We start from the raw sequence: 15,085 nt of genomic DNA, 5'->3' as shown, positions 1-15,085 counted from the left end.
CTTCCCTCTTTCCTGACGAGGCAACCGTTGGTTGCGAAAGCTAGAATTTTTTGTGTGTATGTTTGTGTTTGTTTGTGTGTCTATCGACCTGCCAGTGCTTTTGTTTGGTAAGTCTCATCATCTTTCTTTTTAAATATAAAATAAATAAACAGATATTTTTTACACAGTGACTCTTAATAAGGAAAAACTGTTCAGAAGGGGGCACTCTTATCATTGCCAGCCACAATTTACATCTGTTCAAAGCTTATCATTGCCCTTCACTTTTATTTTTTGACATTTCTGCTTGTAGTGAGTGTGATGGCTGTATGAAAGTTGTACTCCATACTTTTGCTATTGTCGAGAAAATATTTTGTAAAGGTTTCTTAAATTACTCCTACTACTACTATTGTTGTAAGTATGTACTGTGCTTTTTATCTTAAGATGACTTGAGGATGGTATTGTGTATCTGAATTGGTAGCCAGTAGGCAAAATAAAAAGAAAATTGTCACTATACACTATAAGAATTAAATTTTTCTGCCCAGCTTGGTTGTTATTCTAACAGGGAGTATATTGTTAATCTTCTATGTGCATTCCTTTAGAGGAGCTATTCAGTCACTAGGAAGGTCATAAGAGTGTAAAATATGTTCAAAAACTCTAAAAAAGATTGACATCAGTGATATAAGATTATAGTTGTATGCATATGTTCAGTGACCCTTCTTGGAAATGAAATTGACTTATTCATTTTCCCAAGCACTTTGAACACTTCATTCCTTCAGTGGCTTATGAGAGACCATTGCTAAAGGGGGAGGGGGGGGGGGGGGAGAGTTATATTAAGAAACCTGTATAGAATTGTGTAGGTACCTTGCCAGCAATAGTTGCCTTTCCACTTTTGAGAAGTTTCTTTTGATTTTCTATTCCACAGTCATTGATATCTGGCACTTTCATGTCTGTATGCCGACTGGAAGTACATATTGCAGTGCAGTTTTTCCCAGTGAAATAATTTCAAAAGTTGAAATAATTAGTACAAGTCAGACAAAAGTTAACTATAATCACTGATTATTTAACTGTAATCACTGATTCCAGTTGTTAAGTTCTGTAGAAAAAGTAAATGATTATTGTATTGAGAAAGATTTTGAAGTGGTGATAATTAAGTTAATGATTGTATCTGTCCCACTTATTGTGGTAGGTATATATCGACCCCCTTCTGGTATCTTGAGGTTTTCCTGGAAGCACTGGATAGTGTATTGAGGAAGCTAAGCAAGGGTGGCAATACAGTAAATATTATAATGTTCGGAGACTTTAATATAAACACACTAAGCGACAGCCAAGAATGCAAAGGTTTAACAGACTGCATACGATCCTATGATATTAAAGATCTACTTGGTCATGTGCCCACTAGAATAACTGAGTCAAGCAGCAGTTCCATAGATCATGTAATGACCAATTATGAAAATGTTGTGTCAGCACAGGCTGTAAACAGGCACATATCTGATCATCTAGGACAATTATTAGTGATTGGTTGTCTTAATAAACTTAAACAAAACAAAAAAATATGAGAATATAAGATTATTTTCTGAACACATCATCACCTTGCTAAAGAAAACTTTGGGTCAAGAATTTTGGGAATCAGTTTATAGAGAAAGGAGAGTTGACAGCAAATGGGAAGTCTTTGTAAAAAATGTAACTAGACATATAGATATTACTATTCCAGCAAAGAAGATCATGTAAATAAAAATAAACTTCCAGTAGTGGATGAAAAAACGAAAAGACTCAAAGAAGGAATGGAGTATATGTATAAGCTACACAGAGAAACCAGTCTTGATTTATATAAAGACTATTATAAAAAATATAAATATGAGTATCGTAAGGAAGTAAGGAGAAGGAAAGTAGAACATATTACCAAACAGATCAGAAATTATGATTGTGTCTCAAAGTCGTGCTGGGCAGTAGTTAATGATATGAGGAACACTGATTCAAAAACTAAAATTAGTAATATAGAGTTAAGTATACATAATGATAATTTTTCTGATCCTTATATAGTTAGCAATATATTTAATGGTTACTTTATAGATGCTATTGAAAATGATACTTGCGTGAAGCATGAGAGGCAGTTTAAATATGATATGGAAAAGGAACGGGACTCTTTTAAGCTACCTACAGTAACCATCAAGGGCGTAACACAGCTAATTGACAGCCTAAAAAATAAAATATCAGCTGGATGGGATGAATTTTCTCCTTTTCTACTGAAAAAATGCAAGGGTGAGTTAGCCAGACCATTAGTCCATCTCATAAATTGTGTACTTGAAGAAGGCGTTTCCAAAGAAACTGAAACTTGCTACAGTTAAACCTTTATATAAAGAAAGGGAAAAGAAAGCAACCACAGAACTACAGACCAGTTGCCTTAACCTCAGTGTTTGGTAAATTAATTGAAAAAATAATGCTAGAAATCTTAATCGAGCACTATAATACGAATAACTCAATAGGAGATTTCCAACATGGCTTTAAAAGTGGTCAGAGCACCATATCTGCAGCAGTACAGTTTGTACACTGTCTGATGGAGAAAATAAATGAGGGTTACAAAATGGCAGGAGTGTTTTTAGATATTTCCAAAGCGTTTGACGGAGTCCATCATGGTGCTCTTTTAAGTAAACTTGCTTGTAGTGGTGTCAGTGGGAAACTGTTGCTCTCAATAGAATCTTACCTTAAATATAGACAACAATGCACAGAAGTTGTGTATGATAATGGAGAGGTAATAGAAAAAAGTAGATCAAAGATAATAAATATAAATTTTGGTGTGCCACAAGGCTCTATCTTGCGCCCCTTCTTGTTTATTTGCTACGTGAATGATTTCCCAAAAGTATTAGACACCAGTCATCATATTACTATGTATGCTGATGACACCTCTGGTGTTTGCTGGGCACGTAGTAATGATGGCCTAAATTCAGTGATACAGAATTTTGTTGAAAAAGCCCATTTTGAAAAAGAAAACCTGAGGGTCAATATTAACAAAACTAATTTAATTTATTTTAGGACAAGTGGCTCAAATAAAAATACTGTTGTAAATGAGGACATTCAGGAAAATACCTGTTCAGAATGTAAATTTCTGGGGATATATATAGATGACAGAATTTTGTGGAATCAGCAAATAGATCATGTTTGTGGTAGAATAACATCTAGTCTGTATTTACTGAAGAGATTAGTTCAGTATCTAGATACTGAAGCAATAAAAATAGCGTATTTTGGGTTGGTGTATCCCCATCTATCTAATGGAATTGTATTGTGGGGTACGTGTAGCCAGTACAATATAAGAAGGGTATTTGTATTGCAGAAAAGAGTTATAAGAACTATGGCAAAAGTAAGACCCAGAAATTCATGCAAAAACCAGTTTATTAATTTTAATATTATGACTATCTATGCAGTATATATATTTCAATCAATATTATTAGCGAAAAAAGACAAAAAAGTGATAAACAGGAATATGGAAATCCATGATTACGATCAAACTTTCATATGGTGAGCAGAAGATTGAATCTAACAACAAATACCCCATTCATTAAGGGAGCAATATTTTATAATTCTCTGCCAGACAACCTGAAACAGCTTTCTGGTAAAATTTTTACAAATGAGTTAAAAAATGGCTTACATTGAAGTGCCCATACAGTATGGTGCTGCATGATTTGACCTCAGGAATGCTATGTTAAATATACTTAAATGATCTTTTACTTAATAGCATGTAATCTATATATATTGTGTAACAATAATCTAAATGTAATTATTGTAACATTGCCCATGCATGTTAAATACATGTTTCGAGCTGTAAGATAAATAAATAAATAAATAAAATAAACAGTAAACACATTATGTACAGGAGAACTGCAGCAGTCAGTGTGTGTACTTGTTTGTTGTGCGTTGTGGTTTCCTCAGTCAGATTTTAGAATGAGTGAAAAAGCCATTGCAGTGCAATGTGTATTTATATTAACTTTTGTGTTAGGAATAAAATAAATAATAAAGATATTTTTATTTTGTTATACATAGTATTTTATTTGCATCATAGTTTACTGTCATATAGTCATTGGATTGTTTCCATATCTCCTGCCACAGCAATTGCATCAACTTCTATTTTAGCCGCCTGAAACATTTAAGAAATTAAGAAAAACAATGAGAAAAAACACACACACACACACACACACACACACACACACACACACACAGAGGTGAACTGAAACAGTTTTCACTGATCATTTACTCTGTACCTTCATCTCCTTAACAGATAATGAAAAGTTCCTTTTCTTAAAATACTTAGAAAGCACAGAAAGTGTAAATCCACTAGCAGATGTACTGCAAGATGTATATCAACAACATATCTAACCAATAAAGCTGTTTGCAGAATTCTGAGAATTGTCTACTATCTTTTAGATTAAATTGAACTACTTGCAGTGTTGCTGTCAAAACGCAGCCAAATTATTAAATTTTGATGAGGTTCAGTACATACAACTGAGTACTTACAGAATTTCACAAGTTATAAAAGTAGTCTGCTCAGTCAAATACAGGAAGTAGATCACATGAAGTAGTTGGTACTACTGATATATCACAGCTATAACTATAAAGCTCACATCTTGCAACTAATGAATTGCCTTCATTCAACTACATTTTTGGCTTGCATAATCAGTAGGTGATTTAAAAATGAAGAAACTAGTTTATTCTGCATAATTCTATTTCTTAATCACTTATGGGTACTATTTTTAAGACATCCAACAGGATAACATTTTCAGAATAAAAATGTGTTATAGGAATTAAATATGGTATTAGTTCTAGAACATCTTCCAGATACCTCTTCAACATAATCTGCAATGAACTTCTGCTGCTCTACTGACATCAATTGAGTGCATTTCATATCCAGTGTGCTAGTAATAAAGCATTAAATTATAAAATAACATTGGTATTTTCTGTTGCCTATTAAAGGCATTTGATTGTGTGACTCTGTATTATCCTAGATAAATTGAAGTTTTATGGGATTGATGGTACAGCCAACCAATGGATAATGTCATATCCGACCAAAAGAATGCAGAAAGATGTAGTTAGTAATTCAACCAATATAGCCTGGGGACATTACTCTGACTAAGGGGGGAGGGGAGGGGATGACAGGGCTCAACCTTAGATCCACTGTTGTTCCTCATATATGTAAACAATCTTCTGCCTAATAGATGAGTAGAATACTTTTTTTTCTGCAGGTGACACTAGTATTGTAATCAATCTAAGCCTGCATACAGAAACTGAAGAAACTGAGTAAACAATGTTCTTAAAAGTATAATTCACTGGTTTTCTGCAAATGGTCTCACTCTGAATTTTAATAAGACAACATATTCAGTTCTGCACATCTATAGATACCATACCACACCACTGATAAGTGTAAGAGTGAGGAAATAATAAACAGTCTGGCACTTCAAAATTTTTTGGTGCCCATGCTGATGAGAATTTGAACTGGAAAGAGCATGTTTTCGAGCTCCTAAAACAAGTTCAGCCACATTTGCACTTAGAATCATTACAAATCTTGGGAAGGAACAAATCAGTACGTTGGCATATTTTGCATAAAGATTTTCATTCCATAACGTCACATGGAATAATGTTCTTGGGTAACTCATCTTTCAGAGTCTTCACTGTTCAAAAATGTGATGTCAATATGTGGCGCTCATGCATGATCATTTTGTAGACATCTCTTTAAGGAGTTGGGCTTTCTGACTTCTGCTTTGCAGTATACAAAGTTTATTGTAAATAATCCACTGCAGTTCAAAAGAAACAATGATGTACCTAATTACAATATCAGAAGGAAAAATGACATTCATTACTACCCATTAACATCATCAAGTACAAAAAGCCATGCACAATTCTTCAGCTGCAATTTTTGTTCATTTACCCCAGAATATAAAATTCCAGATAGCAAAGTAAAATTAGAATGCAAACTGGGAAAGTTTCTTCTTGATAACTCCTATTCCACAGAAGAATTTCTTATAGTAATGTGTAAAAGGTAGTGGGTAGTAATTGGTCTTTTTTTTTTTATAAAAAATGGAACATGAAACTATCTAGCTAACTATGTGTAAAGGTCTTGTATAGGTGATTGTAATGACTGTACAGCAAAGTGTTGTGTTGTGCTGTATGATGAAAGAGTGGAGATGGTGAAACCTGGTGATGGCACATGCCTGCTCCTCACAAATAGCACCAAAGAGTTCACCAACCTTAATGTCCCTATATATCAGAAGAAATCACCAGCACTGCAACACACCCTCCCTCCATGAGACACTGTGTCTAGGTTTGGAACTTAATACAACACACTGGTGATCAGAAACTCCATGCCACCATCGCTCATCTTTCGGATGAAATTTTCTTCACCCATATGATTCAAATTGGCTACAACCGAGCTGAGCACCATTAGCAACCTTAACTACAGAGGCAGGTAAAATAATAGCATAAATATAACACTAGCATCAAAAGCAACCTGTATAAAGACTCAAGGGCTTCATATTAATACAAAAAGGAGACATATACACTCCTGGAAATGGAAAAAAGAACACATTGACACCGGTGTGTCAGACCCACCATACTTGCTCCGGACACTGCGAGAGGGCTGTACAAGCAATGATCACACGCACGGCACAGCGGACACACCAGGAACTGCGGTGTTGGCCGTCGAATGGCGCTAGCTGCGTAGCATTTGTGCACCGCCGCCGTCAGTGTCAGCCAGTTTGCCGTGGCATATGGAGCTCCATCGCAGTCTTTAACACTGGTAGCATGCCGCGACAGCGTGGACGTGAACCGTATGTGCAGTTGACGGACTTTGAGCGAGGGCGTATAGTGGGCATGCGGGAGGCCGGGTGGACATACCGCCGAATTGCTCAACACGTGGGGTGTGAGGTCTCCACAGTACATCGATGTTGTCGCCAGTGGTCGGCGGAAGGTGCACGTGCCCGTCGACCTGGGACCGGACCGCAGTGACGCACGGATGCACGCCAAGACCGTAGGATCCTACGCAGTGCCGTAGGGGACCGCACCGCCACTTCCCAGCAAATTAGGGACACTGTTGCTCCTGGGGTATCGGCGAGGACCATTCGCAACCGTTTCCATGAAGCTGGGCTACGGTCCCGCACACCGTTAGGTCGTCTTCTGCTCACGCCCCAACATCGTGCAGCCCGCCTCCAGTGGTGTCCGGACAGGCGTGAATGGAGGGAAGAATGGAGACGTGTCGTCTTCAGCGATGAGAGTCGCTTCTGCCTTGGTGCCAATGATGGTCGTATGCATGTTTGGCGCCGTGCAGGTGAGTGCCACAATCAGGACTGCATACGACCGAGGCACACAGGGCCAACACCCGGCATCATGGTGTGGGGAGCGATCTCCTACACTGGCCGTACACCACTGGTGATCGTCGAGGGGACACTGAATAGTGCACGGTACATCCAAACCGTCATCGGACCCATCGTTCTACCATTCCTAGACCGGCAAGGGAACTTGCTGTTCCAACAGGACAATGCACGTCCGCATGTATCCCGTGCCACCCAACGTGCTCTAGAAGGTGTAAGTCAACTACCCTGGCCAGCAAGATCTCCGGATCTGTCCCCCATTGAGCATGTTTGGGACTGGATGAAGCGTCGTCTCACGCGGTCTGCACGTCCAGCACGAACGCTGGTCCAACTGAGGCGCCAGGTGGAAATGGCATGGCAAGCCGTTCCACAGGACTACATCCAGCATCTCTACGATCGTCTCCATGGGAGAATAGCAGCCTGCATTGCTGCGAAAGGTGGATATACACTGTACTAGTGCCGACATTGTGCATGCTCTGTTGCCTGTGTCTATGTGCCTGTGGTTCTGTCAGTGTGATCATGTGATGTATCTGACCCCAGGAATGTGTCAATAAAGTTTCCCCTTCCTGGGACAATGAATTCACGGTGTTCTTATTTCAATTTCCAGGAGTGTACATGGTACATATGTATTTGACAATGTGTATGGCCATATTAAATGTGACACAGCTGAAGTAGTGGAGTTTAATACTTAATTCTTGGAACTCTTGCTCCACTGAAGAGTATTCACAGACATCCTTAAAATGAACATTACAAATTATTTTATAATTAATGTCAGCGTTGTACTAACATTATGAAATATTGCCATAAGTCAATTCATTGTCTTGCATTTAGAATGTATACTCCGATTTCTTTCCACAGCTAAGACAAATGGCATTCGGGTTGCAACATATGATGTGCCATAAAAGGCACATCATTTCTTGGATCATATAGTAGGTAGCAGCCTTTTCAGTAGTTGCAGGGGCAACAATCTGGAAGATTGATTGATCTGGTAACATTAGCCAACATGGCCTTGCTATGCAAGTCCTGCAAACAGCTGAAAGCAAGGAGAAACTACCATTTCATTTCCAAGGACATGTAGCTCTACTGTGATGTACAATTATGACATTATCCTGCCTAAAATATTCCAGAGCTAAAATAATCCTCCATTCAGATCTTTGGGTGCTGACTAAACAAGACAATATTGTCATCTGGAGAAACAAAACTGGTTTTTTGTGAGTCAGAGAGTAACGTTAGATCCCTTAATTGAGTAAGTAAGTTAGAGAATTTAAAAAGGGAAACTGATAGGTTGAAGTCATATAGTGGAAATGAGTTAAGTACAGTAGTTATCAGCACACTATCAAATAGCAGAATGCAGGAATAGGTATAACCAAGAAAATAGGAATGCAGATAAACTACTATGAACAGCATAGTGTATGCATTATAACAGCCAATACAGATACAAAGCCAACACCCACAACAGTATTACAAGTTTATATGATGACTAGTTCTGTAAATTAAGACTGAAAGAATATACAATGAGAAACAAAATTATTCATATAGTTATAGGGAACACAAAATTAATTATGGAGGAGGATCAGAGTTTGATAGCAGGAACAGGAAGAGAAGAGAAGCAGAAGTACCAGAAGAATATGGACTAGAAAGAGGAATGAAAACGAAATCCAATTGGCAGAATTTTGCACAAATTTAGTAATTGCTAATATTTGGTTTAATAATAATGGCAGAAGACTACACATGGGAGATACCTCGAGACACCAGATGGTTTTAGATAATGGTGAGACAGATTTCAAAGCCAGTTTTAAACTGTAAAACATTTCCATGGGGACAGATGTGGACTCTGAGCATAATTTATTGGTTTTGAACGGAAGATTAAAACTCTAAAGGTGCAGGAAGAAATTGAAAAGATGAGACGTAGATAAATCAAAAGATCCAAAGGTTGTTGAGAGTTCCAAACATATCATTGAGCAACAATTGAGTGAAATGGAGGAAATAAACACAATAGGAAAAGAACTGAGCTGATTTTGCAGCAGGCTTTAAGCAGCTTGCTGGACAGACAAAGGTCTGATCCATCTCTGGAATTTTTTAGAGAATGTTTACAATGAAGTCCCAAAGAATTATTATCTCTTTTGTATTTGAATAAATGTATTTAAATATATTATGAGAGCATCTGACTTCAAAATTAGACTTAAGGTCCCTAAGGTGCTCTGTGCACTATAACTACTGATATGAGTTATTCAAAGACAATTATATGGCATACTCTTCCAAATGTTGTTCTCAACAATAATTCTGCACATCAATTGCTCTACACTTGACACCATTTTTAACATAAATGGCACCACCACCTCTTTCTTTATTCTTTCTACAAAATGATGTTGCTAAAAAATAATTATTTATTACAAGTACCGTAAAGCACAGAATATGGGCATAATCTATACCTCATGGCTCATGGATATGAGAAAAGTATGGGGGGCTAAAACTGTACTGGAAGACCTAGGCATTAAGTGCAGTAAACATATTCAAATATACGTGTCACATAAGAAACAGAATTCAAATGCTGTTATTACTGAAATTAATTAGCCTCTAGTTCTATCACTATCATTATTTCTCCACTTTGAACAAACCATTAATTAGAAATGCAATTTAGTATCTCAGAAATACATACCAATGGTAACTTTGCAGCTTGATACGAAATACGAGCTGGGTACGGTTCCTTGAAAACTGTAAAAATTGAGAAATTTCTTAGCATTTGGTGAGAAATTAGTGCTTATTATTGATCTAGAAAACACATCACTATGAAGATCTCTTTACTGCCATTAAAACTGTGCAAAGGCAAAATTTTAAATGTTGCATTATCTTTGACATAATTGTTGTTCTAAATTGTTAAAAATGAGTAAAGGTTGCAGTTACATAAAACAAACCAGAGTATCATCAAGTATTGTTTTGCAACTCTTCGTACATATTACTGAAGACCTTACATACAGCTTTCAATACATACCTCACTGGAAACCACAAAAATTTGAGCAAAATGTATTGGATGTCTGCTTGTTCAAAAGACAGTAAATCTCTTGGAGCTAGTACTACAACTATTTTATAGCATAGAGTAATATTCAATAGACTCTTCAATCTCAATAACAATGCCTGCACTTGGGTTTCATAGGAGACAGTACAAACTACTTCATTGAGGACATGTTGCCGACTGATTTTTACTGGCCGATGCATTATCTGCTGTCTCGACTGATCCTTTTTTGCTCCTTTTCAGGAGCGCGTGCCTGAGTGCACGTGCCCGTGTGCGTACGCGCACTTGCACGGGCCTCTCTGTTGGCAGAAGAGCTGCAGTCCACCCACTTCCAGGTGTGTGCTGGAAAAGCTTTTGACATATGCAAGTGACATACATTCTTGTCCAGCTCTTTCTGAGTAGAGTGAATGCTAGTTGCCCGTAACCAGATGGAGTGAAACATGATGCTAGTATAAATATTAAAACATCTGCATGTCTTGACTTTACCGGATGATTAACAGTAATACAATTGTTGAAAAGTTGCAGTATTTTACTGCCGTCACCTGTCTGGAATCCCAAGAACATAGCAGCAACTGTACAAATATTTAAAGATTTCTTTACATTTTGTATAGTTCAAAAGATTAATCAGTAACACCAATAGCTAGTATTATTTCAGTCTGGAAGAAATGACAAATCAGCTGTAGGAAGCCATTTGAGCTATAAAGAAAGGGAAGACACCTAGACATTAATCATTTCTGTAGAAATACCAAAAAGTTTGGGGAAACATTATACAAAATGAACTTGAAAACTTATTTACAGAATGATTGTGGAAGAGACAGTTCTCCAAAACTGGAACAGTGTTATAGTTTACTTCACAAGAAAGGAGGAAAATAAGTCCAACACATGATGGATTATGCCTTAATCCCCTTGTAAGGAAACAAACACAAATATTAATAATTTACTAACATTAATTTTCAGAAACTTCCTGGACATTGGAATAGCTATTCAGCATTAACTTGTGAGAACAATGACAGAGATCAAGTGCCAGTACAAAGAGGACAGACTCCTAATATAACTGCCATGAAATGTCAACAATCTAACACCAAAGAAAGACTACCTAATAACTAGATCTGTTGTGAGAACATGACCTTGTGCACCCAGTGCAATATGCATGATGTTTTATGTAAATCTTGGTCTATTATTAAGATTATGAATGTACACATAATGAATGTGTATTGAGATGTATTTGTACAACATTCGATGATGGTAACTTATATGTGCCACAACCAATCATCAAAAATAAAATTGTAATTGGTGATCTTGGCTGTTGAAGTTTTTACTTCTATATGTCATATTACTCTAGATTGTCCCCAAACATTAACAATGTCAAGTGCAAACATGAGCTCAATATGGGCAAATGGTGAACCATGGTCGCAATAGATTGCAATACCCTAAATGAATACTTTAAAAACTGTGCCAAACCCAATTCTTCAATCAGTAAAAACAATTCTGATGGTTCAGATGCTGTATCTCTGCATAAGCAACAGGAACCAATAAACAAAAACTTCTCTTGATCAAAAATCACCCCTGATAACATCACCAAATCTATGAACAATCTCAGAAACTCAAAAACAGAGTATAAGTATTATTAAATATGCAGCCTTTGCAATCATATGTCATTAAAATATCTGGCAAACTGTGTTCTCAGTGAAGGTGTATTCCCTAAATGTCTGAAAATGTTTGATACACTCCCAGTCTGCAACAAAAATTCCAAACAATCGCAGAGCTATATTAACAGTTCCCTTTATATCAAAAGCCACAGAAAACCATATACATAATCAAATGTACAATCCTTCTGAAAGCAATGAATTATTGAGTAATAGCAAATTTGGCTTTTGAACTCAACTATCAACAGTGAAAGCAGTTTAATGTCTCTTCAGGAACATGAATGTAGGATATCAGAACATGAGATTCACACGTGAAACTCAGATTTTGTTGTTGTTTTTGGGGTACACGGTCATTCAACGGTGAGGTTATCAGCACCCTTAAAAATATTAAAGGAAACAAATATGGTAAAACTGGCACATTCACTTACCTCACTCACTGCGGCCCACACAATCATGCCATATCACACGTAAAACAAAGGAATTATAGTGACAGGTATTAACCTGGGATTAACACAGAAGTAAAGTGACAGGGAAACTAAAACAATGGCACAAGGATATGTGAGTGGCTGACTATTGACAAAAAATAGCATTAGTGAGCCAGTCAACCTGATAGCACATTAAGATCACCCCCGTAAAATTTGCAGAAACAAGTTGGACGGATCACAAAACCTTAAAACTCTTAACCACACTCATTTCAATTTTACTTAAAATATAGGGCAAATCTGACACTGCCTTTTGCTCAGAAAAAACACAGTCTAATAAAATGTGACATACAGTGATCTGTATGCCACAAGCACCACACGTTGGAGGGTCCTCTTGCTGGAGCAAGAAGCAGTGCATCAGAGGACTGTGGCTTATGCATAGGCGAGTAAGGAGGAACTCATCCCATCTCCATCACTGAAAGGAGGTATGCCATGACCACATAGTGAGCTTTACTAGACAACTTCTTATCTGTCACTTCCAGCCACTCTTCTTCCCATTTATGCATAACTCTATACCTCAACAACGAGAGGATAGCATACTGAAATAACTCAGTAGTTCAACATGCCTCCTTAGCTGCTTCGTCTGCCTTTTCATTCCCTGCAATACCCATGTACCCTGGTACTCAGCAGAAAGACACCTCCTACCCCAGCCATTGTAGTTGGAGGCAGGCATCCAGGCTATCCTGGACTACTTTATCTGCTTGGTACATTGTAGAGAATGAAGGGCACTCAGAGAATCCAAACAGTCATGGAACTTTGCACTCTAAGCTCATCTCATCTCATTTGCTCCAGTGCCCACAAGATCACATATAATTCTGCATTGAAAACAGTAAAGTCTCGAGGCAGTCAGACCTAGATGACACCATCAGGGAAAACAATGAAGCAACCAATGGAGCCCCCTTTTCAACACATCCCTTTTTGACACATCCATAAAGATATCAGTAGCTTGTGGTGCGCAGTTAAAATGTCATAAAATAATGTATTAAAAACATAAGCAGGAGTGCAATCCGTCTTGTACTGCAAATCTAAACTTACTATGTGCCTCTGCGGTTACCATGGTGGCAGGTGGTTAAAACCATCTATTTGAGATTTCACGTGCTACACACCAAGTGACTCCTGCAATGCTGCATGCATGCTCATGGACAGTTGGAGAAAAGGTGTTCCAGAGGTGGACGAACGACAGTACGGTATGCAGATGAAGTCCGAGCTGCAAGGAACTTACATGTCTGATGCACCATGAGGAGCTTCTGCGGGACAGTGAGCCATGGTTGCCCAGCCTCAGCACAGACACTGGGTATGGGGCTAGTCCTGTAAGCACAGGTGGGCAGCATAATCCACTCATGGTGATAGCATTAGTAATCTTCAGGTAGGAAGGCCTGACTGACCCATACACTATGCACCCACAGACTTGCATAAAAGCTGTATAAAACTGGAGCATGTGCAGCCTGTCTGTTTCCCAAAATGTATGGCTAAGGCACTTAATTTTCCATTCTCCTGTTCAAAACAAGCCCTGTTGACAGTGCATTTCAGTGGCTTTCATTCAAACATTTCTCCTTCCAGTAGGTGGATCCACAGTGGGAAGTGGTCAGTGGAATGAATATCAGTTGATTCCCACTGTGCTGAGTGTGCAAGGGCCAAAGAGCAGAAAGAGAGCTCACTGGCTGAGGGTGACCCAGTAGCAGCCAAGAAATGAGTGGAGGATGCATGTCTTCTGAGACATCATGGGGTTCTCCAAGACTTGACCCCTGGGGCAAGTGCAGTTCAAACCCTTAATTCATTATGGGCATTGAAACCACTCAGTAGGAGAAATGGGCAGGGAAGTTGTGCAATAAGGTCTGGGAGAGCCTCAGTCTACTTTATCTTGCAGAGGTAAACAGAGGGAGCAAATGGTGAACTTCTGGTCCACATGAACAGCAATGGCTACTGCTTGTAGGTTAGTAAGCAAGCAGAGAGCAGAGGAATGGTGTTTGTTATAGATAAACATAAAACCCCTTCTTTCACTCTGTGTTCAATAAGGTCATCCTTTGGTGAAGGGTATAACCCCATATTGCAGAAGTGTCAATGGCTTTAAAATGTGTTTCTTGTAAGCACAAGCACATGAGACATGCCTGTCCCATGGGTTTCAATTCCTCTATATGTGTCTTTAGCCCATTCATGTTCCACTGTTGTAGGGGAATCATTTATCAAGGGGGTAGCACTTTCATCCTCCTTTCTGCCAGGGGACACTGTTTTGGGGCAAAATTCATGCCCTAGGCCAACATCAAGCTCCACTGGCTCCAAAGATGGATCATGAGAAACTTGGTCTCAGTCAGTGGCTGAGTCTTTGCCTTTGTCCTTGATTTCCCCCCCCCCCCCCCCCCCCCCTCGGGTAGGCTTCAGAGACAACCACAGCAGTGGTAGTGGCCATACTGGACAGTGGACCAGACAAACTTTGGAGGAGCAGGGAGCTCTGCAATGTTGGCTGCCACTGCCTTTTCTGATGGTCTGGGAGGAATTATAGGCTTCAAAGTAACTGCAGCAGCACAAGTGCACTGACAAATGCAGGTGCTAGTGCTGACACTAGCAGCCTCAGGTCATATAGCAGCACTGGTTTTCTGAATTGGCTGTTTAACA

At 38.5% G+C, this 15,085-nt stretch overlaps 1 protein-coding gene across 1 annotated transcript in view; it reads right to left on the bottom strand.

The window, feature by feature from the left end:
* Nucleotides 1-3,993: 3,993 nt before the first annotated feature.
* Nucleotides 3,994-15,085, bottom strand: part of LOC126175781 (2-iminobutanoate/2-iminopropanoate deaminase-like) — a 48,683-nt gene continuing 37,591 nt past the window's right edge. The window contains exons 4-5 of the mRNA XM_049922753.1: nt 9,991-10,046; nt 3,994-4,108 (exon numbers count right to left, since the gene is read on the bottom strand). Coding sequence (XP_049778710.1) covers nt 4,049-4,108; nt 9,991-10,046 — 116 coding nt within the window. The 3' untranslated portion in view covers nt 3,994-4,048. The remainder of the gene's footprint in view (nt 4,109-9,990; nt 10,047-15,085) is intronic.

Source organism: Schistocerca cancellata, chromosome 3 (assembly GCF_023864275.1).
Source record: "Schistocerca cancellata isolate TAMUIC-IGC-003103 chromosome 3, iqSchCanc2.1, whole genome shotgun sequence".
NCBI lineage: Eukaryota > Metazoa > Arthropoda > Insecta > Orthoptera > Acrididae > Schistocerca > Schistocerca cancellata.
Note: the sequence above shows the minus strand (reverse complement) of the source record. Positions and strands in the feature narration are given on the sequence as shown.